This window comes from Cephus cinctus, unplaced genomic scaffold (genome assembly GCF_000341935.2).
Source record: "Cephus cinctus unplaced genomic scaffold, Ccin1 Ccin1_scaffold0880, whole genome shotgun sequence".
In the NCBI taxonomy this organism is placed as follows: domain Eukaryota; kingdom Metazoa; phylum Arthropoda; class Insecta; order Hymenoptera; family Cephidae; genus Cephus; species Cephus cinctus.
Window position 1 is genome coordinate 883 of NW_014333462.1, and position 27120 is coordinate 28002.

General features: G+C 37.9%; 2 protein-coding genes, 2 long non-coding RNA genes and 1 other non-coding gene across 9 annotated transcripts in view; 2 read left to right on the forward strand and 3 right to left on the reverse strand.

Moving 5' to 3' along the window:
• Window positions 1–416: 416 nt before the first annotated feature.
• LOC107271051 (zinc finger CCCH-type with G patch domain-containing protein) lies at window positions 417–2852 on the reverse strand. The gene is made up of 9 exons (XM_015746622.2): window positions 2657–2852; window positions 2355–2561; window positions 2201–2275; window positions 1993–2133; window positions 1782–1924; window positions 1536–1714; window positions 1185–1454; window positions 912–1091; window positions 417–828 (listed from the first exon to the last, which is right to left on the reverse strand). The coding sequence occupies exons 1-9, from the start codon at window positions 2705–2707 to the stop codon at window positions 530–532; spliced, it is 1545 nt and encodes a 514-aa protein (XP_015602108.1). The 5' UTR covers window positions 2708–2852; the 3' UTR covers window positions 417–529.
• A 251-nt stretch (window positions 2853–3103) lies between these two features.
• Window positions 3104–27120, reverse strand: part of LOC107271065 — a 44040-nt gene continuing 20023 nt past the window's right edge. For 3 of the 5 annotated variants that reach the window (XM_015746649.2, XM_015746651.2, XM_015746648.2), the window contains exons 2-6: window positions 20998–21200; window positions 17433–17681; window positions 13753–13969; window positions 10144–10278; window positions 3104–8378 (exon numbers count right to left, since the gene is read on the reverse strand). In XM_015746649.2, the coding sequence (XP_015602135.1) occupies window positions 8177–8378; window positions 10144–10278; window positions 13753–13969; window positions 17433–17681; window positions 20998–21200 (1006 nt within the window). In that variant the 3' untranslated portion in view covers window positions 3104–8176. Of the gene's footprint in view, window positions 8379–10143; window positions 10279–13752; window positions 13970–17432; window positions 17682–20997; window positions 21201–26291; window positions 26486–27120 lie in introns of those variants that run through there. The other 2 variants (XM_015746650.1, XM_025088311.1) reach the window with 2 other exon arrangements.
• On the forward strand, window positions 19261–21511 carry LOC112494854. Its single transcript, XR_003060747.1, has 2 exons — window positions 19261–19567; window positions 20966–21511. It is a non-coding gene; the product is annotated as an uncharacterized LOC112494854 (long non-coding RNA).
• Window positions 21515–23857, forward strand: LOC107271066. Its single transcript, XR_001538506.2, has 2 exons — window positions 21515–22182; window positions 23146–23857. It is a non-coding gene; the product is annotated as an uncharacterized LOC107271066 (long non-coding RNA).
• Window positions 21775–21846, reverse strand: Trnap-ugg. The gene has a single exon. It is a non-coding gene; the product is annotated as a tRNA-Pro (tRNA).

Sequence of the window (27120 nt, forward strand, 5' to 3'; positions counted from 1 at the left end):
ATATTTTACTTTATTGATTAATTTAATTATTTTAATGTTGCAAATACCTAATTTATTAATATATTAATTTGAACGTAATTTATTTTCGATATTCTACATTTTCAATTCAATTTTTAGCTATTTCCTGTCTCGTTGTAAGGGTTGCTTTGGGAACCAGGAGTGAGTAGCGAAGAACCTCTGCCCGTCAAGCTACGCGTTCGTGCTCACGTTTAGCTCGGCTACGACGGGATTCGCATTGTTGATGGAGGCCATGATCACATAATCCTACTTCCAGACTCGCCGCTACAATTTAGTGCCATAATTTTGGTATCACTTAAAACAATAGCGTTGTGCATCGCCCTACTCACCTCTGGTATTTAGGAAAGAAATGGCATGAGACGATAAGGAGTCATTTGAGCCAATCATGCTATTTTGTTAATGATTACGAAAATGTGTTCATATATTATTTATTTTCATGTCTACTTTATATATACATATTGACATTTTCTGATGAAGTTATTGCTATTAATATCAATGAAATGCATTCTTATCAAAATATAGATAGTTTAGCTTTATTCTTACGTTGATTTTGTTCAGCCGCAATATGTTTTTCATCAGTTCGTAGATCTACGAGTTCCTTTTGTTTGTCGTTATACTGCATTACAATGTTGTTGTAATGTATGCTACCCTTTGCGTGGCGTCCCATTGATTCCTTCAGCTTTGCAGATTCTCTCTCAAGCCTAGTTATATTTTGTCCTATTTTAAGACTCGCTACGTTCAGTCTCTGATTGGATTCTGATTTCAAATTTTTTCTATATTTTGAGCCTCCAGCTTCGCTCTCATTTTTCGCTGTAACGTACAATTGATAAAGTGAAATAGAAGTTAATAAAATATTTTAATTTCCTCATGATCTGCTTATCTATTCAACTTACGCTTGTCACCTAATGTCGTGTTGATAAAATTAAAAACGTTGCTTTTCTCACGTTGTACTTCTTTTTGATATTGTTTCTCTCGTTGTTGCTCCAATTTACGTTTTTGCTTACGCATTTTGCGTTCGACGGAAAAAAGATCTTTGTCACCACCAGCATTCTCTCGCAATTCCATGCAATGATCTGTTTATATTTTTTTCATTGCCCAAGTGAAATTGAGAAGTAGACATTATTAGCAGTTATATTTAGTACATGAAATAATAATGAGTTGATTACCTAATGATTTGCCAGCTGGTAATACAGTTGCTTCCACTGGTTCGATTCTACCATCTGCTCGTTTGCCCAATCCAGTACCGGAAATGTAACCCATCTGCGCCATAAGTTTACTTCCTATACCGCGAGTATGTCTCTCCCAGTTTCCTAAAGCTTCACTGCCGTTCAAAGTTAAGAGGGACTTATGAACCAAATGCTCTTGGTTCTTTTCTACAACTTCAGTTTCCAGTTCGCTGTCGTCCGAAGAATCCGACATGTCTAGATCCGCGTCGCCTGTTTCAAAGTCAAATGAAAGCTCCTGTATGGGGTGCGATGCACTGTCATAGAATAACAAGAAAATGTTACCCCTCTTACCAAGTGGAAGCAGGTCTTGTAAACTAACTTCCAGAATATTTCCACTAGCCTCAAACTTTACACGAAATTTCTCTTCATTCTTTTCAGGGAGTTTAAGCACTACGGATCTGTGCCACAATTTATTCGTATGCATTGCCAATACTCTGCTGCCCATTTTAATACTTGAGAAATCTGGCTCTCTAGAAAAAGTACAAGTCATTTTGACACCTTGATAAATAAAGAATAATAAGGAATGAGATTACATACCTGTATTCCTGCAAGCTTGAAAATGGCACCACTTCTCCGTGTGAATAATGGCATTGCTCATCTGAAAATTTACATGCTCCATCAAGAAAGTAAGGACATGGAAGCATCTCCTTGTGTGTAGGATTCATGAAGAGAACTCTGACCTATACATATAAATTTTACAATAAAGCTATAATTTTTAGATTAAAAATAAGAGCTAGTAATTACTTACCTTGATATCATTCATGCTTCTGATTTCTTCCTGATTGCTCTTATAAATAGAGCCAACCATAGCATTGTGATAACCTGTGCCACCCCAACTGCTACCATGGGGAGCACGACATTTAGTACCCTCGAGCGCCTTCAACTCATCCTACAATATCAACTTGCACCGTATAATTGTATCTTTGCTATGAGTTACCAAATAGTTGTTTACTGACTTCGATACCGTTTGCAGCCGATGTATTATTTTGATCAATATTATTTGAGTCATTTGAATCCTCGCCCAATTCAGCCTAAAACAGTTTGACATGATTTTAAGTAAATTAATTTTCTTTCATACATTTTTGTGAAACTTAATAGCAAATCAAATACCTTGAATAAAGCATATTCTTTTGCTAGTGGATCATCATTTTCGTCTGTAAATTTTTTAGATTGATCATTGTTTTTGCCTTCGAGGACACTCTGCAAGCTATCCTTAGTCAAACTAATGAGTTCTTGTATGTCAGATTGCAAGCTAAGTAGATTATCTTTATCAGGTCCTTTTCCAGTGGCAGAAAGTGCCACTTGTACTTGGGATAACTAAAAAAATAATGCATAAAACTTAATCACTCTGCTGTTAATAAATACAAGGTAAAAGGTCTGTGGCAAAATAATTATGTCGATAAAATACATACCTGTGCCTCATATTCCTGGATAGCTTGCCTCAAGCTATGAGCGTCTGTCATTTTGGTACTTGTACAAAACAAACACAGCCTACCTTTCACTAGGCAAATAAATCCAAACTTTGACAGTACCAGTGACAATTTACATTTTCATAGCCTACCACCAAATACTAACTCGCTAAACAGCACACAGCTGATTTTTCTCCTCCCAACCAACTTTTTCAACCAATCACGTACCGTGTACGTTGTTACACTTCCTCCTAGCGGTGCAAACTAGTAACACTAAACACGTCCGAAAAAGTGGAATGAAAATCTCCTAAAAACTGTCTGTAAAAGCGAAGTAAAATCATTAACTGTTAAAAAAAGAAGTCAATGTACAAAGCCAACCAGAAAGCAAATTCGCTTCTACCTTAACATTACTTTTATAGCGACAGATAGGTAACAATAAAAAATCCATTGTTAAATCTTAAGACTGTGGGGTTTATTTCATACGACAATATACAAATAAATATAAGATACAATAAACACAACGCCCATAACTCATTTTTCAAATATTAAATCCCGAAGAAACTCGAATAAGAGATAAGTAAACGAAAAAAGAAAAATTCTACAATGGAGATTCTAAAAGAGAGAAGCTCACAAGAGTCAGATGTCTAGGCGTTTATGTCCTGTAGGTATAAAATCCTTTGAAAAGTCCTTCGTAGATGATTCATTTTGGAATGGGAAAGAAGGTGCGTGAGATTCGTATATTAAAGGCGGAAGGACACAAGATTAAAGAGTTACATTCGTCGAAGGTCATATCTCATTTCGATTGAGTCGCTTAATTAATTATTCGACACTGGTATTATCTAACAGCCAGGCTAAACTGTGCTCAAGATAGATGCACATTTCGAAGAGTCTCTCTCTTTCACGTCTTTATCTTTATATCTTTTCTGTAATACGGTTATCATAGAAGTATACCACGATATAGAATGAGTATATCATCTTATTCGTTATCCGTTACTAGTAATGATAATAACTGCAGTATCAGCTAACCATCTAACACCGTTTAAATGGTAGAAATTGTTCAAGAATCATTCTGCAATATTCATCAAAGACAGTATATACGATAATAATAAAATTGCAAAGGCCCCTTTACAATTTTCCAAACTTCAAAGAAAACGAATAATAAATATATTATACCAGAAATATAACCGGGCTATCACCGGTATCGAAGGAAACACCACGTATACTTTTTTTTACAGTCACAACGACCCCATATAACATTTACATATGAAATACAAATGACGTAAAAAAAGAAAATCAAAATGCCCATTTTGCATTTCTCCCTGACCATTCTCAACAGTTAATCACTAAGCGACTTATCGATTTCGATTATTATTCGACTATCGGTTATCTTAACAATTTCATCGAGATATCGCAGTCGAATTCATAACTCAATGACGCCTCGCGGATACTCTCGCGCGTTACCTTATCGTTTATAGTCTAATTGTGAGATGTAATTATAATATATATATATAATATATATCGTCGAAGGAAAAAGCGGTACACATCCTATAATAAATTACATTACAAATAATAGATTTCCTATATGAATTATGCATATTAAAGTAATAATGTATTACCAATAACTGCATTATATCAAATATCGAGTATATTAGAACGATCTAAACTTAATCAGCCTCTTTAATCAACAACGATAAAAATGATTTGAATATACAATACGGGGAGGGCTCGGAGATAGGTGGGGGTCAGGGGAGGGGAGGGGGTACACACGATACCAACTCCTGACTTGAGAAAAGCATCTAAAAGAAAACTGCACCCACCTATTTCGATTACATGAATGTAGATGCCTTTATAATGTTATTGTATACGCGTGTATAGTGTTTAAAGTGTTGAGTGTTGTATTTGTCGTTTCGCAAGTGCACCTTTACAGTGTGACACTAGTGTTAGTGGGAGTGTGTCTGTATATATTTATTTATTTATTCATATATCTTTAAGTTGTACTGTTTTAACGTAATTCCTTACTTAGCCTAAACGTACTATCACAAACGTGTCTACATACGAAGGTATCATTTTTCTTTTCCATTAAAATTGCAATACAAATACTTGGCCGGGTCGGAGTAGTTAGCTCGTGGTGTTTTTCTTTTTTGTTTTACGTGGTAGCGTTACTTTTTTTTTTTAATTCTCACGGCTCGTAATTATATCTAGGGGTCAGGCGAGGAGGAGGGTTCTTCATTTAAAATCTCAAGATAATGAGGCTCTGTCCATTTGTTACAATGTTTGAATATATATCCCGTGAGCTCCATTGGTCTGATTGACTACTGACAATCGTGATTTTTATTCGTCTAACGTTCGCAAGATTCGTTTATCATAATTGTATCTTTTTTAAACCGTTCATTTTCTTTGAATTATTGTTTTTGAATGCAGTTTTATAATTTTTGGCATTGAGTGTATCGAATGAGTGTGACGTTTAATTATTCTTTTTTTTTGTAACGAAAACGAGTGCGCGAGGACTTGTATAATTTTTTTTTTTGAAAACGACGAACCGATTTCGCTTTTCGTGAGCGCTGAGCTTAATGCGATTAATTATTATTATTTTTCTCTCATTTTGCTTTTTGGCACACATTTGAACGAGGGTTCATCCGTCGTTCTTGCAAGTTCGATTTCGTTGCGTTATCAGTGACGAATCATCAATCAATTACTTGATCAAGGATCAATTTTAAGGTACAACCAAAAGTGTAACTTGAGATATAATTTAGTTTCTCTTCCTCTCTTCTCTTACATTGCTTCTAAGTAAAACCGAATATAATCGTACGAAATTAAAGCTTCACTGTCTCATAACAATTAATTCGATTATACCATACGAATAATTGAAATGCCTAATAATTCGCTATTATTTAAGGAGTTTGGACATAATATAGGCTAGAGCACGCAACGGTACCTTCCATTAGTATATAAAGTATCTTTGCGAGATACATTCGTTCTAGATAATCAATTCTTTTCATAAATCCTCATTAATAAAGGTGTTACCTCTCGAGTGAGCTATTCATACGAATATTAGTATGTTTACTAGACGATTACAATTTTACATAATATATTGTCCAATAAGCTGGAAATATTTTCCAACCAGTTTCGGATAAGCTACGCACGTAAACAATCCCCAGCAATTTTCAGATACGATAGCAACGCGATCATGTTGCACTTTAATGTAGAATAGTTTTCATCGATAGTCTATACTATGGATATTGACCCATCGTACAATCAGAATAAAAGTATATATTTGTATCGATGCCAATATCTAGTATCTAAAACAGGCCTGAGTTTGATAGTAGGCATTATTCATGGATGATAACACAGATTTAACAGTCATTCGATAGACAAAATTTTTGAACTCTGTATTAAAAAAAAAAGTAATCAATTTTACTACGATGGCAAATATTCAAGGTTTCTTTGGATTAAATGATCCAGCATGATCGTTTTGCATCGCTTCACCATGATTCTACCGTGGTATTTTATTCCTAGAGAATTCTTTGATTCCCTGCCGATAAGGAACGTTACTCAAATCCCAATCGCATCTATAACGTGCATATCACACTCCTTTCTATGCATACGTTGTATCGTTCAGTTTCTCAGCTACCTACGTATTTACAAGACTAGACTTCTTATGCCGTGATACGTGTAAAATTCAAGCTGCCCATTCGCTCCGTAACAGATAACAAGATGGACGACAAGTTTACTTTTGGTATCTTGTCTCGCACTCGCAATTCACTAAACGACTGTTCATTCACTTGAGGAAAATCGACAGATCGTTATTAGTGGCTTATCGTGTGAGCAACCGAGTAGGCAGAGTACAATGAGCATAATACGAATTACGGGGTTAGCTTATAATTAAATTAATCTTAAAAGTACGTGCTCTTTTTTTTAGTGCCGACAGTCACCTGCGGCCGTACACCGTTGGCAACGTTAATCTAGTTACATCAACGAATTAACTATCTCTCGTCAATTACAATCAAAGCACCATACTTAGGGAGCACCATCGGAATTCACCATTGAGCTTTTATCGAAGCCAATTTATTTCACCATTGTCACCTTTATCCTTATTTAATCTCATTTGTTTTTATTTTTAATTTCTCCGTTGTACAGAAACTTTTACTTTACATGGAATTTAATGAGGATTTTTCTTTTTAATAGGTTACTGTTCGATACTGTCTGATTAAATAAATTTAAAGGTACAAGGATATCAGTGGGCTCTTTAACCTTCGTTTTACGTTTCAAATGATCACGTCGAATTATAATAGCATAATGGTGAGCGACACTTTAGGTTATTTCTTCTTCTTCTTCTAACTCAGGTATTTTCGAAACGCAGTATTTTTGTAATTTCGGCCGTGCGATTCTTCTTTCACCTGATTGTCGCAATCGATAGTTTCACGCGATGGAATGTTAAGCATTCGGGATACGGAGGCGATGAGACTCGACTCGTTTGAATATCTCTGTTAAAAATGCGCGAATTCGAAAAAAATGTTTTCTTCGATAATACATTATTTTCATATCCACATCTGAGTATTCTCTGTCGCGCGTCATCCCATACGTTTTATCATCTTTCACTTGTTATCAGTCGCTCGTTAAATTATAGTCCGATCAAAGTCACTTTTGCAAGTGGATTACAAAATTTTCAAACAGTCGTAATAATTAGTGGATTGTCTTGAGGTACCGATTCTGTTGAACGGCGCTATTAGCCCTTCCTAACGTCCCATCTAATCTCATTGAATTCTCAGTAAGTCATAGATATAATATTGCACATTCCCGAAATCGATCAAATAAATGGAATACTAATTTTTTTAGATTTTAAATAAAATAGCTGTTGGAGTCAATCTGGTACGATGCTCCAAAAAAAATTCTTGCGGTTACCGCTTCAATATTTTTTTCATTGAAGTCGAAGGATACACCATATATATGCTCGTCCTCTCTAATCGTTATCAATATATTATACAAAGATCGACCTCAGCGTGGAATCGGGATTACTTTACATCGAACCACTGAAGCGCGCATAAGAATTCTTTTCCGAAATAAAAATTTCCAGAAACACAGATAAATCCAGATAGATAAAATATTTAAATTCAATAAAATAAATATACCGATCAATATCTCGTAATACAAATTTAGCATACTTCTAGCATGCTGTATATAATATCAGCATATATCTATAAATTCTGTGTGAGCACGACGCATGAAGTTCCTTCGATTTCTATTTTAAAAAATCAATCAATAGAAAACGAGGCTTAGACGTCGCGACGCTTGTCAAGTGCCTACTTAATTGTCCATCTCTGACTAAAGAATAATCCTCCATAATATATGGATAATCGGATATCGACGGAGCGAATGCAATTCTCACGAGTCGTTTTTCATCTTATTGGGAATATTAATCGCATTATGGAATTCGTAAGAGGAAATAAGTCTCATCGGTTATTAAAATTCGTTTGAAATGGATGAAGGATTCTCATCGCAACGATGTACGAAGCCATGTTGGGGTCATCCGGCCTTGTGATCAGGCAGGAGAATACTGACGGACTTGCGAGTTGGTATTCCATTTGGATTGCTTGTTCCTGTGGCAGCGGAAGATGGTCGATGAGACGGGGCGACCACGCGCACTTCCGGTCTGGGTGACGCTTCCGTTCTCAGTGGACTGCCAGAGACTGCGTTGTCCTCTGTCATGACAGCCAAGACAGCCGGCCTGAAAGTCAAAGAGAAATTTTCCAAATTAGGCACGATATTTAATTTTGAAAAATAATTAAAGCTAGCATAGACCTAATTTTTAATTATTACTAGGGAATTTTTAGTTACCAATGACATTGCTGTTTGGCCTCTGACTTACCACACCTTAATGGCATCTAATGTGTACGGATCTCAAGATACGATAATTCAATGGAATAGAAATGAAATAAAAATAAATTGTTACTCTCTTTCTCTTACAAACCCTTCCTAGTTTCCCACCTCAGGGACTGTTTCATCATTTTTTTTATTTCAGATAACAGATCAATCGGCAAAGTAAAATGAAATACTAATTAGCGGAAAAGTACAACTGGGAATACTCTCACGTGACGATATCAGTGACGATTGACCTATTTAAAGATAATGCCAATAATAATCGAAGGTGCTCCGTTTTCTTGCTTCCCAAGAGCGGTTGGTATTACTTTGTTTTTTGCTTTTTTAATTTCACTTCATTTCACAAATAAAGCCGTTCATCTATTATCTCAAGGCGGTCGTTACATCAACGTATGTATTTTTTTTTCTATGTAAAATTTCCTTTGTGTCAAAAACTCCTTAGAAATTTTCAAATGAAACGAATTTATTCGCATTTCGCGAATATCACGAATAACCAAGTAATCGCAGCGAATTAATATAACATGCGTATACAGAGGAAAATGAATATTCCAACGGTAGGTAAGGCAGCTACTGAAATATTGGTCGGTTGATCAACTCTCGTTGCAAAATTCCTACGAATAGCTCCCGGGGCTTCGTACAATTACAGGAAATCCCGATCTCGAACCCGAGGAAGTTGCGCACTATGAGAATTAATACCTTGCAAATGGCGTAGGATCCAATAGTGGGGCATGATTGAGTTAAGTCTAGTCGTGGTTAAGCCACAAATGGAATTTGACTCTGGGCTCGCAGTACATTGGCATTGGCTAAGTCAATAGGGGAATTCAATTTGAGCGTTAAAATCTTAATTAGCGACATTGTTTGATCCGAGCCTGGTGCTAACTACACACACGCCATTAAAGGCAGCGAATAAGTGTTTAATTAGTACGGTTATATAATCGAAACAGCAAAGCACAATCTTCGAGCGAATAACAGTTGGCAAAGTTTATCTTAAGTCTTAGATAATAAAAATTAAGTAAACACACGATAAAACGCGGTATGCTGATGATTTTGGAAATTTTACAAAATTCCATCACTTCCAACTACAGTCTCTATCAGGTCTCTATAAGCGATAAAAATTTTCGGGTACTTTACAGTACCCGAGTGCATACTAGGCATACGTGAATAATATCGTGTGCAGCTAGAAAACTGCATCCAGCCTGCATCGACGATTCGTCGAAACGTAAGATTCGCTGGGAATAAATAGCGACAAAGATATAGTCTGTGCTCAATGTACAAGATGTGGATTATGAATATTTCTAAAAAAAAAATTTAATTTTAAAAGCGACAGGACAATTTGCTTATCGTTTTCAATAGTGACAGCTTTTACCAATTGGCTACGGATAAACACGAAAAATCTATCAACCGCGATTGTCGACATTGCGCAATTGCATTAATGCGCCGTCCATTAACTCACCGTAGTGCCAATGCTTTGTTGCTTTGGCCACGGGTCAACTAAATGCACGCGGTTCAATTAGATTAAATCCAGTTGGCTCAGACAGACTGGTCGGTTTAATCGACGCTTTCGACTCGCCTGAAAAGTGCAAAAGAGAAATGCAAGCTGCATTTTTTTATACCTATGTTGCAGTGGTGGCGTCGGCGTTCGTGACAGAGGGAAGCTGGCGACCTCACGTGTCACTGACAGCGACCTAATGGATCCGAAGGTTTGATCCGGTGACAAATTGGCACCGACGGTCGGCACCATCCCGCTGCTGAAACCGAAAATCATATAGATTTAGAAATGTTGACAATTAAAAAAATCCTTTTTTTAGTCCTTCGTTGCAAACTGAATTTATACCATTGCGTAATACATAGGAAAGCCTGGATATCGTATGGATACGTAGACCGGATGAAAACTCGGGCAATTGAAAACGGGGACGAGGAGACCGAAGGTCCGAACAAAGGGAGAAAATATTTTCAGGAAATTGCGAGAGTTCCAAGGCACTCATACGGCTGCGATTGGACCAGGAGAAATCGTTGCCAATATTCCTGGCAATTTTATCGAGCAAAAGGATAGCAGCGACAACCTCGATATCCCTGGGATTCTGATTCAGGAAAGTTAACCGGCTCTCCATTGTCCTAGTATCAATTGCGTTTGGGGTATGATGGTATCTCTTATCGGAATTTCGCAGATGACGGTATAGTTTTGGTTTTTATTTGGAAAAAAGTGAAAAAACAATTGACAAAAATAAAAAAATAGATAAATAAATGCGTTTTCGACTTCGAAGTATAGATAACGGCTGGTTTACCCGACAGTAAGAAAATTAGAGGGTAGTTCTGAAAGGTCACGAAGATACCACCCCCTCCCCCCCCCTTCCTCTCTGGGTCGTTTTGGATTTCTAGAAACGGATACAATTAATCTCTTCGTTAACAATGGCAAGATGAATTATCGGATCAAAATATTTCAGGGGATGTTACCGAATGCCGAAATTGAAGGGGTAGTTCGATATTAATTGTCAAACACGATCATTAGGGTTTAACGTTAATTCAGAGGGGTAACGCACAGGTAGGGTTTCGAGCCTTGTTTCCCTTAATTGCAGAAATTTAGCTACGATCACCATTATCCCTTAACAGTTACCCTTTGTGGGTATAGGATACAATTTAAAATACAGTTGTAAATCATCGTGTGTTCGTCTTCATATAAATTTTCATTATTGAAAAAAAAAAAAAAAAAAAAAAAAAAAAATGCGGCAAAACTTGAAAAAGATCTGAACGAGGAAAACGGAATGAAGAAAAGAGAAGCGTAAAGAATATAAGGAGAAAGTATAAAATCGATTTCTTCCGCAAATTATCCTCATGAAACTTCGACTACTCACCGCCCTTTAGCCATTACAGAACATGAAGCAAGAGAAACCAAAATAGAATAAAGTAAACTAGAATATTTAATGGTAACTTGATTGATAAGTTCGGTTCGTTATATAATGGCGTTCCTGCGCGTACAATAATAATATACCGAGCCCGTAATAGCACGTAACATTACCCTCGCTTGTATCCAGGCCTGGATACGTCAATAGAGTATGATGAAAATCATCAGTTCCTTTTCATTACCCTTGTGCGTAATGATTCGGGAGAAAATTTACATCTATTTATTTATTCAGCACAGTTCTGTATATTGAGCAGGTATACAATCAGTCTATATAACTATATATATAATAATATAGTATAATAAATTCAAAGTTACGTGATTACGTTGATTACGTTCAGCCTATGCCTAGTCAGTCTCGTATAAATTGCACGTGTTAATTTTCAAAAATTATTATGTAGAGCACAGGGCAATATTCAATAGGTAATTGATCTACACATATATATATAGAGATAATAGAGTTTATATATATATATATATAAAATAATAGAGTTACCCCAAGACGTAATTTTGCTAAGGGGATTCTGCGTTATAAAAGGCAAGATCAATAAAGCTATTGTTGGAACGATCCTTTGATTAATGGTTAACCTAGCAACTATTAATATGAATACGTGTACTAATTTGAGTTAAATACAAAAAAAATATCCCAAATCATATTTAATTGAAGGATAGCTGATGAAGTTATGTAATTTTCGTTTCTACGCTTCGGTTTCTGCTTGAGACTGATTGCTTGAAAATGTAAATATTTAATTTCACTATTGAACTAATTGACTCTGATCATAAGGTGCTGAGAAGTGCAATAAGAATGACATCTGTTCGTTATTACTCGATAATCCAAAAACTGAAACGTGGATATAAATTATTAAAGAAAAAGAGGAGGAATGGCTATAACCATTACGTCATGCGTAACAAATTATTCAACCATTAGAAATTTGGGCTTCCGTAAGGAAAGCATTATGGGCTCCTAAACGATATCACCCATTAACCGACGATGGCAGCTCAATTTCGGTATAACGAGCCTATTCTTCCTTTTGGGGGTTTGACACTTTTTCCTTTTTTTTTTTTTCAACGAAATTTACCGGCACTGGAGGACAATGGGGGATGAAGGGTGGTGGACGAAAAAAAAGGTCTTCAATCGAATTGAAAAGACGAACAATGCGAGATACGACGGAATCGTTATTGTCATAAAACGTTAAAAAAGGTCAGACGTTGAAATTGACATGAGCGAGAACGTTATTTCCATTTGTGCCCTGACATGATTAATTAAAATTTTATCAAGATCAGCCGCTGATTGATAAGCAGAAATACGTGGAAAATAAAACGTAAATCTGAAATGCCGACGCAATACTACCATGATACATTATGTTTGTAAGGTAACGATATTAAAAAAAAAATTTTTTTTTTTTTATCAAAATTCAATCATCCTATCTTCGTTCTAGACAAAAACAAATGAGTACTGGTGATGATCTAGACAGCAGAAAAAAATATATACGTATACCGAAACTCCGAACTCGAATAATTATTTTTGAAAGCGCATCGAAGTCGAAGGTCGAACTTTCAATTTTTCAAAATCATAATAAATTCCGGTTTACGTAATCCTTTTTTTTTTTTCCTGAATCTTTTCCAAGCTTTTCCAATAAAGCTACGCAACGCCGAAGGAGACCTATTTATAAAGTCAACCTTATCTCCGATAGTGGCTTACCTACCCCAATGAGAATTAATGATTTTCGGAAATGCCTCATTCATCCCTGATTATTCTACATTGGAAGTGAACTACACCCAGCATAGTGATATTAGCTAACGGTGTTAGGGTTAGCTTACAACAAGGCGATATCTACGCGGGTCTAATGTTCCTGTAGTAATTGCGTTGCTGGATATAGTCTCTCATGAAATATAAATAACCAGCCGGTAGTGTATTTTTAGAAATCAGAATTATTCCTATCTCTCCCTACGAAACAAGCATGTAGATGAGCAATCTTTTTTCTTTGCTACTATAAATAACTCATATATATGTATAATGACTGTAAAAGCAAATTCATTTTTCATTCCATTTCACATACACGATAAGATCATTTGCCTGATAACATTGAATAAAGAAGAATATAAAAGGCTGCTTATTATGCTTGCCCGTCCGTTATACGTATTTTGATACATTCTTGAAATATGCCATTAGGTTCCGAAATGCTTCACAACTTTTTGATTTATCGCACGCACACACACACACACACATATATATATATATATATATATATATATATATATATATATATATATTCTCCAATGGGAACCAGAAAAAGTTTCAGGTTCCAAGAAGAATTCTTACCTGACAGATCCCGAAGTCACGAGGAAGGGCATAGGCGTAGGACACGGGCTGAGGGGCGAACTGCTCACAGAACTTCGAGTGCTGCTCAGAACAGAATGAGGGCACTGTGGCGGTCCCACGTGCGTACCCGCACCACCGTTTCCGGTGCCTTTGCTTCCTGCGCGTCCCTTGAGACAAGGAATCCTTGGCCATCCTCCATCATCCTTAGCAGAGACACCTGAAACAATTATACCTTACATAATATGGCATTGTGATCCAGTATATGCATATATGTTACTTTTATTCTTATCGACATTCTATATCTATATATTTTCATTTCTGTTGTTCATACAAGGACAAGATATATATATATATATATGATATAGATATATATATATATATATGTACACACACGCCAGTTAATAATTGTGTAATATGATAAAATTTCTACGATTTTTATATCAAAAATGTTTCTTTGACCTCGATGTTCAGAACTGTAATGGATACGTAATGAGAGGTATCCGATGGATAAAAAATTTTTGCAAAATACAAAAAAAAAAGTTTCATTCTCGGAGCCTGAAGAAACGTGACAATAATCGAGATCGCGGATATAGTTACATTCGCGGAGACAGTTATATTCGGCTCAGAATTCATATAGAGAGATGACATTTTTCCGATACTAAGGGAGAATTCATTATCGCGAGTGGTTTGCCCGGAGTAGTTGCATAGTGGTGTGAAGAAACATTTGTTTTCTCTTGAAATTAAGGGGCAAAGCATTAACGAAATGAAATAAAAAGAAAAAGAATAAATGATGACGTCACAGGAAAAACTATCCACGCTCATTGATCGATGGAATAATCTATACATATTTTTGCCTAATCCGTTTCCCCATCCTTGTGAGAAGACAAATAGAATTTCACGTGTGACATCGACCGTCCGAGTTACGTCAACGAATTTCAAATTATTTATAGTAAACGCCTAAATAAATAAATATATATATATATATATATATATATATATGTACGATCTAAAGCGTATCGCGGATGCACCGTGTACGCCAAAGGCAGCGATACTAATTTCGCGTCGCGACGAAAAATAATCGCGAATCCGACTTTCACCTACATACTTTGAAAAAAAAAAAAAAAAAAAAAAAAAAAAAAAAAAAAAAAAAAAAACCGCCACACTGACCCAATTTGTCAGCCCCTGAAGAACGGCGGTCGCGAAGATTAATTTTCCTCCTTCGTAGCGAGGTGCGATATTAATCACCCCTCATGTCTGACCTTCGACCAATAAGTCACGGAGAATTCCAGCGAGCTTCAAGCGCATCGCAACAGGATGACCTTTGACCAGCATTTAACGTTCGTCGATAAAATAATTACTTGCCCCGAGCGATCGATCCCCCCTTTTAACACGTCCTCGTGGAAATCCTACGATTTTCGAAAAATTCCCCCAAAAAAATCATCTAACAACACATCCGCTATGTACGAGTATTTTAACTGTTTCTGGGTCATGGATGCACCATGGACTGGTGGAGTGGAGATGGAGTGCGTCATTAGAAAAAAAAAAAAATACAATTAGAGCGCGAGTACGTCACTGCAATGAGCTCGGCTGGTGCAACGGAGTCGCGGTGGTAATAGGATTGTAGGTGCTGCGGGTTGAAATCCGTGCGCGATGCACGCAGGCAATGCCGAGGGAGGGAGGGAGGAGGGAGGGAGGGCGAAAGGCATACGTAAAGTTCGAAGAAGATCCGAAGGAAGGATTGCGTGGCTCTTGGTGCCTTCTTCGAAGAGGGTGATAGGGGTTGGAGGGGAAGGACGAAGGAAGGAGAGGGGGTACGCAGTCGGAGGGCAACAGATGTCATGGACCCCGAGCGCTGTGCGCGCCCTAGTTACCCTCTTCCTTTACCCCTCCACCCAAGCCCACCTCAGCATCCCGGTAGTCCTGGTTACCTATAAGCGCTTTGCAACCCCAATCAACCCCCCTGCTGACTTCATGCTTCTATCTGCTCCCACGTTAGGGTCAAGCTGCATCCCTCAATTCCATGGATTAAAAATCTTTATTGGAGATACGGAAGCTGTTGGTCCATTGTCTGGATGCAAGTCTTAGGGGATGCTTGTTAGGGTGCATTTTTTTTTCTTTTCTTTAACGACCGTCATACGGTCGTTCGTAGACGTTTCGTGAATTCGGGTAGTTTTCGTGGGTTGTGAACGTCTAGGGGTGGTTTCGAGGGCGAACCAGTGGGCTATGAGGATTGATTGTGAAAGTTTTAAGTAAATTCCGAGTGCGGCAGAGTGCACGTTTAGTTTGGTGATAATTGGGTCAACGGGGTAAGCATTGGGTTTAGAAAGTTTAGGTGGCGCTTATAGGAGGCAGGGATTGACCCATTGAATTTTCAGTGTTGACGAATGCGTCGCGAGGCGATGGCCGTGTGTTAATGGGCTTTTACTAATGAGTTTTGATCGCACAGTCGAAGGGTGTTGATCGGGATGAGATTTTTGGACTGATTTTTATGACGGTTGTCAATTTTTTTTTTATAATTTTTTAATTGCATTCACACACGTGCATCGGGTGGGTAGAATATCGTCGAATGTGACGTTCGAATTCCGTGCATGAGTCATACGTCTCTCAGGGGATATTTGCATTTAGATAGAAGTAGCGAACCGGGGATGCGGAGTAGCGAAGGACATTTTGAATATGATACGCGATTAAGGTTCAAAGGGTTAAGGGGTCGATGACCCATTTTGTAATTCTAGACTCTCGAGCGAGTATGCTGGAAATTTATATTAGATTTATTATACGTCTTTTAGGTATGAAATCGATTCGCGAAGAGCTCAACTTAGCCTATTTGAATTTATGAAAGGCGGAAACCGTATTATTAGAATTTAAAAATTGATTACAAAGGCACTCGGTTCCACGTGCCGTTTACGTAGAGCGAGATAAATGGCAAAGTATTTTGAAACGCAAAATGGAACGAGAGTGGTATATCGACGAAAATTTTCAAGGACAAATTTGTCTCTGATAAGATATTAAATTTATCTTTGTTATTTCAAGCTTCAAGAGACCCAGGAAATTCGAACTTGAGGGTCGTGGAAGCACGTACTCCGAGTCGAATGTCTATGTCATATGTAATAAGGGTGGATGTGTGCACTAAGGTAGGCAGTGAAGGAAACGTGAGTAGAATGTTATGCACTCGCGAAAAGTGCATTTTACCTAGAATCCCTAAAATCGCACCGAGAACCGCGTAAAACGAGACTTGAAATTCCGGCGAGTCATACAGGTCGACAGCAAACACCAAAATCCTTTCAGAGAATAACGTTTTTTTTTAAAAAAAAAAAAATTTCTTATTTATAAGTAAAAAAAATAGTCTTAAGCAATGCAGCTCTCGATAAAGTGCATTCTACAGAAGTGAATGCCAAGGTAATTATTAATGTTTCTCACGAGATAACACACGTCGACCCTCGATCACGTTAATGAGGATTCGCTACTTCCGGTATGTTACGAAGTCACGTATCTCTTATGATTTTTGCTCGTTCGCTCGAATTAGTGCACATGCACGTTATGCACTAAGAATCATATAATTACATTGGCACATTTTCATTACCGAAGATACGAACCTCGTATTACCGACCGAGTCTCGACCTTCCTTACCGACCGTCATACGCAAGTCGAATATGATGAAATTACGTGTCTTTCAGACTCACCAAGTATCTTGACATCCTGGACAGGACTCACGGGATAAAAGTCACCGTGCAACGGACAATGATATCCCACGCGACGTTCCCGTCGCCTGGCGCGACGCGTGAGCATACATAGAAATACGCCCAAGGCGAGCATAAGGGCGCCCACGGCGATGCAGATAGGTCCGAGGACCCGAGAGTTTCCGGTGAAAGCGATCCTCGCCGCATAAGAGTCCTTGTCCTCGTCTTCGCCAGGACCCCGATAAGAGGCCGCTGTAAGCATAGAGGATTATTTTACTTGTTATTAAAATAATTAACAATATTAACACCCTAAACAACAAATAATTAGGACGATTGATCGTAACGGAACTTTTAACTTTGAAATTATTTTTATTTCATTCGATCAAAATTCGTTAGTTACGTCCCAGGGAACTCGTGCAAGGTATTCGTAAGATATGAAACGACATTAGGTATACGAGTTATTAAAGTTGTGTCAATTGAAACATGCGACAAGAAGTAATTTATTCAGGATATTTTTTCAATGCTATCGATACCGTGAGAACGTTATGATATTTGGATTGGATGTGGAGTGTGAAAAAACAGACGCAGCAACAGATTGACTCTTAAAAATCCTCAATATTAAATCAACGTTCTGAATATCAAAAAGCGAAAAATAAAAAAATTCGTATCACCGAGAAAAAAGTTCAAATTATTATTTTTCCAAATATTCAGCATAACTTCATTAGCCCGAAAGAGATATCACATTGTACAAGGAGGCTTACGATAATATTGCGATTGGAGTAAGGATCGATAAGGTATTAAAAAAAAATTTATGATAAAAAAAAATACAGAAGCTACCGATTATTAGTAACGTATAATTAAGATAATTATGAAACGTTCATTTTTTCTCGAAAACAGGAGATGAGTATTAAACCAATGATGAACCACTAAGTAAATTTCTAAAAAAAAAATATCAAAAAAATTCTCTACGGACCGTTTTAGCACCATGACAGAAAGAGGTATACGTGACAAAGCGTCGAAATGATAAAAAAAAAAAGAAAAAAACATTGCAGCGTTACCATGGTAACGAGACGTCGAGACGAGGACAAGACCTCGTCGTGCGCGACAACGTCGAACTTTTCTCTTTTCAGATTCCCGAACGTCTCGCGCAAGAAAGTTTCCGTCGCTCGGCAAAGTAATATCAGCAATATCAGCAGCTCGAGGAAGCGTCGCGACGCCTACGTATTTACTACCAGCAATAAAGCACTTATACGAGGAGGATGAACCACTACGTTAATAATTCAAGTTTCACAGTCCTGCATTCATGCGTCGGCCAAATAGAAAATGAATATCGAGCAGCGTGAACTTTGACATTACAGAGTTCGATAGAATCGATAACGCAACTAAAAAAAAAAAAAAAGTACATGAATCCCAGTAAAAAAATTGCACTCCGACATTACAGACTTCAAGATTATCAATTCTGAGGGTATAAATAATTTTTTTTTTAATTTTCCCTTTTCTCGGCCATTACACAAAACTGGAGTGAACACTCGTACGAGGCATAATCACACCATATTAATAACGAATGTGCGAAATTAAGGTCCATACGGTATATAAAAAAAAAAAAAAAAAAAAAAAAAAAAAAGGATTGAAAGGATGGAACAAAAAAAAAGGACTTGACCTATTCATTGAAAGGGATAAACACGCCAAGCGCCATGAAAAGCGTTGAATTCCATACGAGTGAACTTTGACCTTACTGAGAAAAGGAATACGAGGGGTTTGGGTCGAAGTTCAAATTTCGCAAGATCGACGATCCCGTTATATCATTTAAACGTCAATGTCACTAATACTTAATTATTTTTCGTCATCTCTCATGTTACGTAAGATACAATGGACTTTATATACGAAATCGATACCACGAGACTGAGTGCTTTTCTGAAATCGGATGGCTGGTCGACTGGCAGTCCGGATGGACCCGACTAAGCGAGATTAGGTTCATGATCGATCATGAGCGCCGTGTATGAACGTGGGTGAGGTAAGGAAGACCGAGAACAAGGGAGAGCAGCTGTTGCGTGGAAATCAGCCGGAGCAGCCAGCGTTGGCTGCTGTTGCTGAGGTCGGTGCCCGTAGAATGAACGAAGAGGTTCTCAAATCAAACCGTACGTGTATACATATATATATTATTATATACTTTAGAATCTATATATATACATCATTGTAAAATATAGTGTATATATATATGTATATACTGTAGCTCAGAAACCAATCGAGAATCGATCGGCTGGAAGTCTTGTGTCTTCTGCCCCGGAATTGGAACGTAGAACGGCGTCGGTTTCTCATTATGGAACAAAGGAAGCAGCGCTTTGTAATACGTTGAGTAACGATCTTGGTGGTTGACGGAAGAGGATGTGAAATGCTTGTGGGATATTTTGCTGATGATCGGTGTAACATATGAGAGACACTGCTTCGGTATCAGAGAGAAATAAACAAATCGGACGTATCGTGAAGAGAAAAATTATCACTGTTTTTGGCTTCGTTTTATTTCTCAAAATAGGATTAATTAAGTCTTAATTGATTTTTATAAAATTTACTATGTTCAACCTATACCTGTGTTTGACCAATTATCAATTCAAACAATATTCTATATTTTATATGAGATTTATACTCCTGCAATGATTCGTGACACGAATTTGTGATTCTATGTGAAATTTGTATCAAACGAAGAAAACTGATAACGTGGATAAGAAGAAGGAAAAAAAGGTGAAACGCTACATTCTCTACGTACTTCTCGGGATTGCCGGTATATATGTGTATACTGTGACAGCGGCGATGTATCTGAAAAGCCAACCTTATCGATTTACGTAAATCCGTGACAGACGGAACGAGGAAAGTGAACCGAAACATATAATTTGATTCAAAGGATATCCGGGATTGGTAATAATTTAGGAACGACGTAGTTTTCGTAGGAAAATTGAAGAAATCCGATTGTCGTAGACTCGATAAAATGAAATTTATAAGTTAAGCAATTTTGTTGGGGCTTGGATGATCGATGATTTTTGAATTATGGCGCTGGCTGTTTATGTGCGGAGATGATGGAGAGGCTCGTCTTGTGGTATCATATATATATATATATATATATATATATTTCATGATTTTTTGTCGGACTTTATTTTTCTGACGTCTCACCTATTTTACGCTTTCGAAATATCGATCCTTCAGGCATTTCATTTTGGTATATTTTTTTTTCAAAAATTTGTATACCAGGCATGACTAAACAGTCGTTAGAAAACAGTACCTTGATGGATACGTCGAGTTGATACATTCTGCGAAATAGATTTACGTCACTACGAGCTAGACGGATATATGATTTCGCTTCGAATAAGCTCGTAGCTGTAGAGATTTTGCAGTGAAAATAAAAGGAAATAAAAACTAATGGAAAAAACAGGAATCTTAAAAAAATATATCTCTGCACTGACTGCGAACGCAGGTAAACGTACAAAAATTGGGTCGAGAAATTTTCATGGAAAAAAATGACGTTAAAAAAAATTTTGTTCCAGAGAATATACGTACGTATATAATTTATACGTACCGGTGAGAACAGCACCGACCAGCATGAAGAGGAAACCAAAAGCTGGCAGGGCGATTTGACAGTTGGCAGCAATGACAACACCGGCGACCATAAGACCACCCTCGATCTTTTCCACCCTTAGTCGTGATATCGGGGCTGGACATTTTAACCTTCCTCCAAATCCATTGGCCAGCATTCCTTCTTCGGCAGAGACTGTGCTGGGCCTGAAACGAATATAGGAGGGATTAGCAAGAAGCGTGTAAAATATATCCAATTGATTGTACTGACGTGATACACCAAAGATGCTAAATTTGATTTTGACCATTATTGCCTATTTTTCAAATTGCTAAATGGCTACGGCCTGTATAGATTCAAAATTCTCATTATCGACTCGACTCTAAAATACGTCATCAGACAGAAACTCGTCGCTTTAAAAATAAGTTAGTGTAAACTCTCGGGGCAAACAAATGATTTCTACAGTAAAACGTTAGTACAAATGAAAAAAAAAAAAAAAAAAAAAAAAAAAAAAAAAAAAAAAAAAAAAAAAAAAAAAAAATTGCACGTGAGTACTATTCAAGTATCGCGAAGAGACATTCACGTAGTACTTGTATCCGCTGAGTTTCAAAAACTGTAAAAAAAAAAACCGTCAAAAAAATCCCAAGCTCCACGTGATCCAAGCAGGAGAATATAAGAAAAGTACTTACACAGTCACCTGGGAATTCTCGTGACAATAAGATAAAATGGAGAGAAGGCTTTCGCGAGGTTTCGAGCAATAAATAAACTTGAAAAAAAAAAAGAGGGCTCAGCCGGGATTTGAACCCGGGACCTCTCGCACCCAAAGCGAGAATCATACCCCTAGACCACTGAGCCAAGATGATAAAAACTACAACTCTGGTGATAATATATTGATACCAATACATGGGTAAAAAATACACTACTGCCCCCTCAGTGAATAATAAGTCACAGTGATACAATATTAAAAGGAAGTGTGTCCTGGCATCTACTCTCCCAAGTGAAAGTGGCCAAAAATCACGTAGCTAACCAAGAGACTGGGCCTCCCGTCCTTTCTCAAGCAGCGATGGGGCAGCCAAAGCCCAAGTACGAGTTCTGGCCTCAACTTTGACTTCAAGCCTGAAGAATTGGCAGCTATAGAAGAATGCTATAAGCTCTATGATAAGAATGACTTAATAAGGATTTACAAAGAAGGTAATTATTGAAGATCAATCTCGCCGGGGCCGAAAACAGCGAAGATGCGAAAGACCGGCACCAATCCAGAGGTCGCCACAAGCAACCAATACGAGCAACTCTCAGATGACAGGGACACGAACACGGACTTTGAGAACTATCCAGAACTCCTGGAACTCTTTTTTTTTTTTGACTAACTTGAGTAACGATAAACAGAAATGAGACAAGCAATACGAGGAGAAAAGTTGAAGAAAAAGATAATTAGTTGGGAGTTCTGGGCAGTTCTCAAAGAGTTCTATCGATAATTCCTATGGCAAAAAGCTGAGAAATTAAAATTGAAAGAGTTCTGGCACTTTGAAGATTTTCCATCGCAAGTGGGGTTAATTTGAAAAAAAAAATAATCAAGAGTTCCGGGAGTTCTCAAAGAGTTCTACAAAACGAATACCTGGACTTGATTGATCCATCCAGTATTCTGGGGGTATCGGATTTTATACGATTGATTTTTTGAAATACTCTTTTCAACATGATTTTTTGACGAAATCTGGATATGTATTGTACCCAAAACCTATAGGGAACTGTAGAACTCTGTGAGAACTATTCGGAACACTAAAAAAAAAATACGATTTTCTAGAAGATTTTCTGACGTATTTTTTCAAACTTTATTTTGAAGCGGATAACGACCGGAACTATTGATGAAAAGTGCAGATAACTGTAGAACTATTGTTAATCTATTCAGAACTGCGAAAAAAATTACATTTTTTCAAAAATGGGGGGGTGCCGTGAAGTTGGCCCCCCATTTTCAAATATCGCAATTTTTTGCATTTAATCGACAGAACTATTTCTAAAAGCTATCAGGAACTCTAGAAGTCTTCCGGGGGGGGGAGCAGAACTCTAACTTTCTTTGATTAATTTTCATAATGAGGGGCCAACTTCACAGAGATCAAGAAATTCGATAAAAATTAATGCCAAGATTTTTTACAATAGAAACCTCGAGACGCCAAATTAATTTGCTATCAGCTGCTGGCGAGATCACTGATAACATATGCGGCTCCTGTGCTGTGGCATATGGGGCCTACAGTCATGGAAAAATTTAGCAGACTAGATCCATGCTGTCATGTGTCAGACTGTATAGAACCGCTGAAACCAGGAGAGAATCGGCAACGGAAAAATCTACAGGGAAGCCAATATCACTAGAATAGACTGTTTCTATTTGAAACTCTGCAGAAACTACTATTAAAGCTTCGGAAACATCGACAATCCGATAATGGACAATCTAGTGTGCCAAGACGAAGCAGAAAGCAGAAGCAAATGCCCGACAGGGCCAGTACAGCCCAAAAACGTGCATATCCTGTGACAAACAGGGAGTACTTCAAAATAAGTAAAATCTCCCTATCGTATACCACGAAAAAAAGACACTGTACCCACTAAAGAATCAACCTGAAATACGACGACTACGAAAACTTTATTTTCTCTACGGCACTCCCTAGAGTCGATGCCAATGGCAAACAGAGATTAACCAAAGAATACTGGTGGGTCAGAGAGCGATGCCAAACACCTTGACGAAATCCGACGGAGAATCATCAGGAAATAATAGACCCACGGGAAGAAAACTTACTATAGCTATCTGAATTAGGAGCCCATGCACAGTGTCATTGCTAATTAATATATTTAATTAATACATTAATAAGCATGTAAATATGTACATATGTAAATAAGCAACCCACCACAGACCCTTCCGACCAAACTCCAATATTCCTCCGGACCTTCTCTCAGAAGTGACAGATGTTTCAGTTGGTGAGATTTACCAATGGTAACCAACCAGCTTTAAGTACGATTACGGACAAGTCTCTTCGTTACGATGTTCAGGCTTAAGTAAAAATGTATATGAGATATTCTGGGTGAAATGAAAAACAAAAAAAAAAAAAAAAGGCAACCACTGAGCCAACGCATAGACTATACTTTCAAAAGAGTCCACGCGAAAGACAGGTACATAAATTTATCGTCAAATACTACGTTTCCGTAATACACAACCGCAACGACAAGAGGACTCGAGTCTAACGGTACTGCCTTACGACCTCCCACGTTCTCCCGTTCCTGATATGCTAGTGCGCAACGGTATCCTTATTATTAGAGTTCAAAGCCTACTTCCTGGCACAGCCTGCGAGAGCATAAACGGGTAGTAGGAAAAGGTGTAAAGTCGTACGAAGTTTGTTAGGCGAGTGAACGACAATTTAGCGAGCGAGCGAGCGAGTAGGTCGAGCGTCGCGACGCCCGTTAACCGACTATCGAATAAACACGTGCAATTGTAACGACTAAAAAAAAATCTTTATTTCCCAAACAGCACGAAACAGCCAATGAGCTCCGTACAGACCCGTTCAAAATGAATTTTCATCCGGCAAACGAAAACCAGCATGGCGTCAATTTTTACGCCGATTTTCCACGTAAATACAAAATAAACACTAAGAGACGCGATGCTCCGACCCAATGCTATGAATTACCATAACGAACTGCCTCTTCCCTTGAGACCACTAATTGGACATCTGTCGATAAACAGTATCTCGTATACTTCGGTGTCCAGCAAGCACTATAATTACCCAGGGCGCACCCGCAAAAGGTCCACCGTCGATATTGCCGATATCAACAAGATATAAATAGTCCAAACGTACAACGAAATATCCGTGTCTCTAGGAAGCAGTCAGACTAAACGTTCAGCCTGACCGTTGACCCTTAAGGAATTCGTCGACTGCTGCCGACTGTACCAACGATACTGTACCACTGCACGAGAGCAAGGCTGTGCCAGTAGGTACAGTTACGTAAGAATTCCTCGACCTTTCAATGCTACTGCTATTTCAAAGCAAACAGATTGCACACGGGTAGATTCGTTAATTTACACGTTTAAATTCGCTCCCGGAGTATATAAAAATTTAAAGCCTGACTTTCCATCCGCGTTAAGCTCCCGAGGCTTTAAGCCAACCGGCAACTTAATTAGCGTCGAGCTACCCGCCATTAAGCTCACTGCAGTTCACATTCTCAAGTTCTGCGCGCACAATAAAAGGGGGTACGTCTCGTTAAAAGTAATTCGCATCAGAAAATACATCGATACCTAAAACCCTATCATTCCCAGTATATACATATATACACAGTAAACAGATGTACCGTACAACAAATAAATAAAAGCTGGTACCAAGCGAAAGCATTTCTTACATATTTATTTTCTCCCCAAACTCCTTAAAACCACCATTTAAGTCTGATAGTTCGTCGAATCGAGAGGATAAGAAAATAATACGTATCTGTGAAAACTATAAGACGGCGGATGGTAATACGGACCGAAGAGGCTGAGCTGATAAAAATAAAAGGACCGGTAAGATTACGTAGGCGGCTTTTATGTATTGGTGTTAGGTAACGAGGTGGTGATGAGGTGGGGTGGGGAGGGGGGACGGCGTCAGGGAAGATTCGAAATTAAAGTGGGAAATCGTGCCTGATTATCATCTTATTCAGTCCTTAGGATTTTATCTTTGAACAATGGGTCCTGGAGTCTTCTGGTACTTTAGGCTTTGGTCTGCCTTAGGGGGGATTAACCATAGAAGACAGAATGACAAATCCCCTTTTGTACTTCTTGGGTCCATCGTTATTTCCTTTTATAATTCTTCCCCCTCTCTCTCTCTCTCTCTCTCTCAAACGCAATTCTCTCATCTTCCCCTGTTAACTTCAGCGCAATTAAATTAGACGCAACACGCGAGCCTAAGGTCTCGTAAATTTATTTTTCGTTTTCACGACGAAATATATCCTAGCTCAGGAAATTCAACGATCAAGACTCCCTGGCACGTTTATGATGGAATCAAATATTGAACGACGTCCGAACGTCGAGTTTAAGGTCTATGGAAGGAAATTTTATCAGGTTTAAAATATATATATATATATATACACGAGCACGAATTGCACGTGAGATAAGTACATAAGATAAAAATATAAATAATAACAACAAAAATAACGCGTCGTTACCACGAGAAACGTCGTAATGATAAACGCAAGTGATAATAATGACGCGCCGGGTGCTTCTGGGTGGAAAAAGGAAAAATTACCCAAAAAAAAAAAAAAAAGTGCGCGCATGTGAACTGTACGTAACTCACCAGAATTTCAATAAGCTGTCACGACTGTCAACGCGCTGCATATTTATCCAGGATAGTCGTCGATCTTTCCGAAAGAGAATTAAAAAAAAAATCCAAAATTGCCAACAAAACGAAAATACACGTCCCCGAGCTTGTCTTTGCCTTCGAAGCCAACGGGTAACCGCGAAAATTACGAAATAGAGTAACGTGTTTGGAAGAAAAAAAAAAAGAAAAAAACTAAAACTATATAAAATCCAAAATTCACATTCGACACTGCAAAACGGCAAGTTTCTTTGACCTCGCACGAGTAATCTTCCTACTCGTGCGAAATCTGCGCGACAATTAAAAGTTTCCAGCAATCATCGTTCTCGGTTCATGACAATACGATAAGACGATCAAACTCAATGGCGCCACATGGCTGCTTGTCTTTTCTGCTTTTGGGTGGTGCACCGTGACTATCACGTATACAGGGTGTGTAAATCAATACGTATATACGCATACACCAACGTGTAAATTACATGAAAAGAGGGAAGGGACGACGCTTTCTCGATAATAAATTAGCGAAATGTTTCACGAGTGCGAAAACATTAATGGCGCCAATACGTATATCCCTGTATGTATATATATATATATATATATATATATATTGCGAGTCTAATTGTAAGAGATACAAATATTCAGGTCTACATGGATACATATATGTATACAGGAGGTAGATAACCAATAGGGACCCGCAGCGTACGAATTTTAATTTTGATTTACGTAGTGCCCTCCCACTCCACCCTGTTGCTCTGCGAGTAAACAATAATTGGTTGAGGAGGATGAGGAGGACCCCCGGGGGGGGGGGCCC

Bases quoted from the DNA above. Each gene is read 5' to 3' on its own strand.
- LOC107271051 (XM_015746622.2), bottom strand. From the start codon at position 2,707: ATGACAGACGCTCATAGCTTGAGGCAAGCTATCCAGGAATATGAGGCA. The intron at 1,925-1,992 runs GTAAGTAATTAC...TTATATGTATAG, and splicing joins GAAGCATGAATGATATCAAG to GTCAGAGTTCTCTTCATGAA. The intron at 1,092-1,184 runs GTAATCAACTCA...AAATATAAACAG, and splicing joins ACCAGCTGGCAAATCATTAG to ATCATTGCATGGAATTGCGA.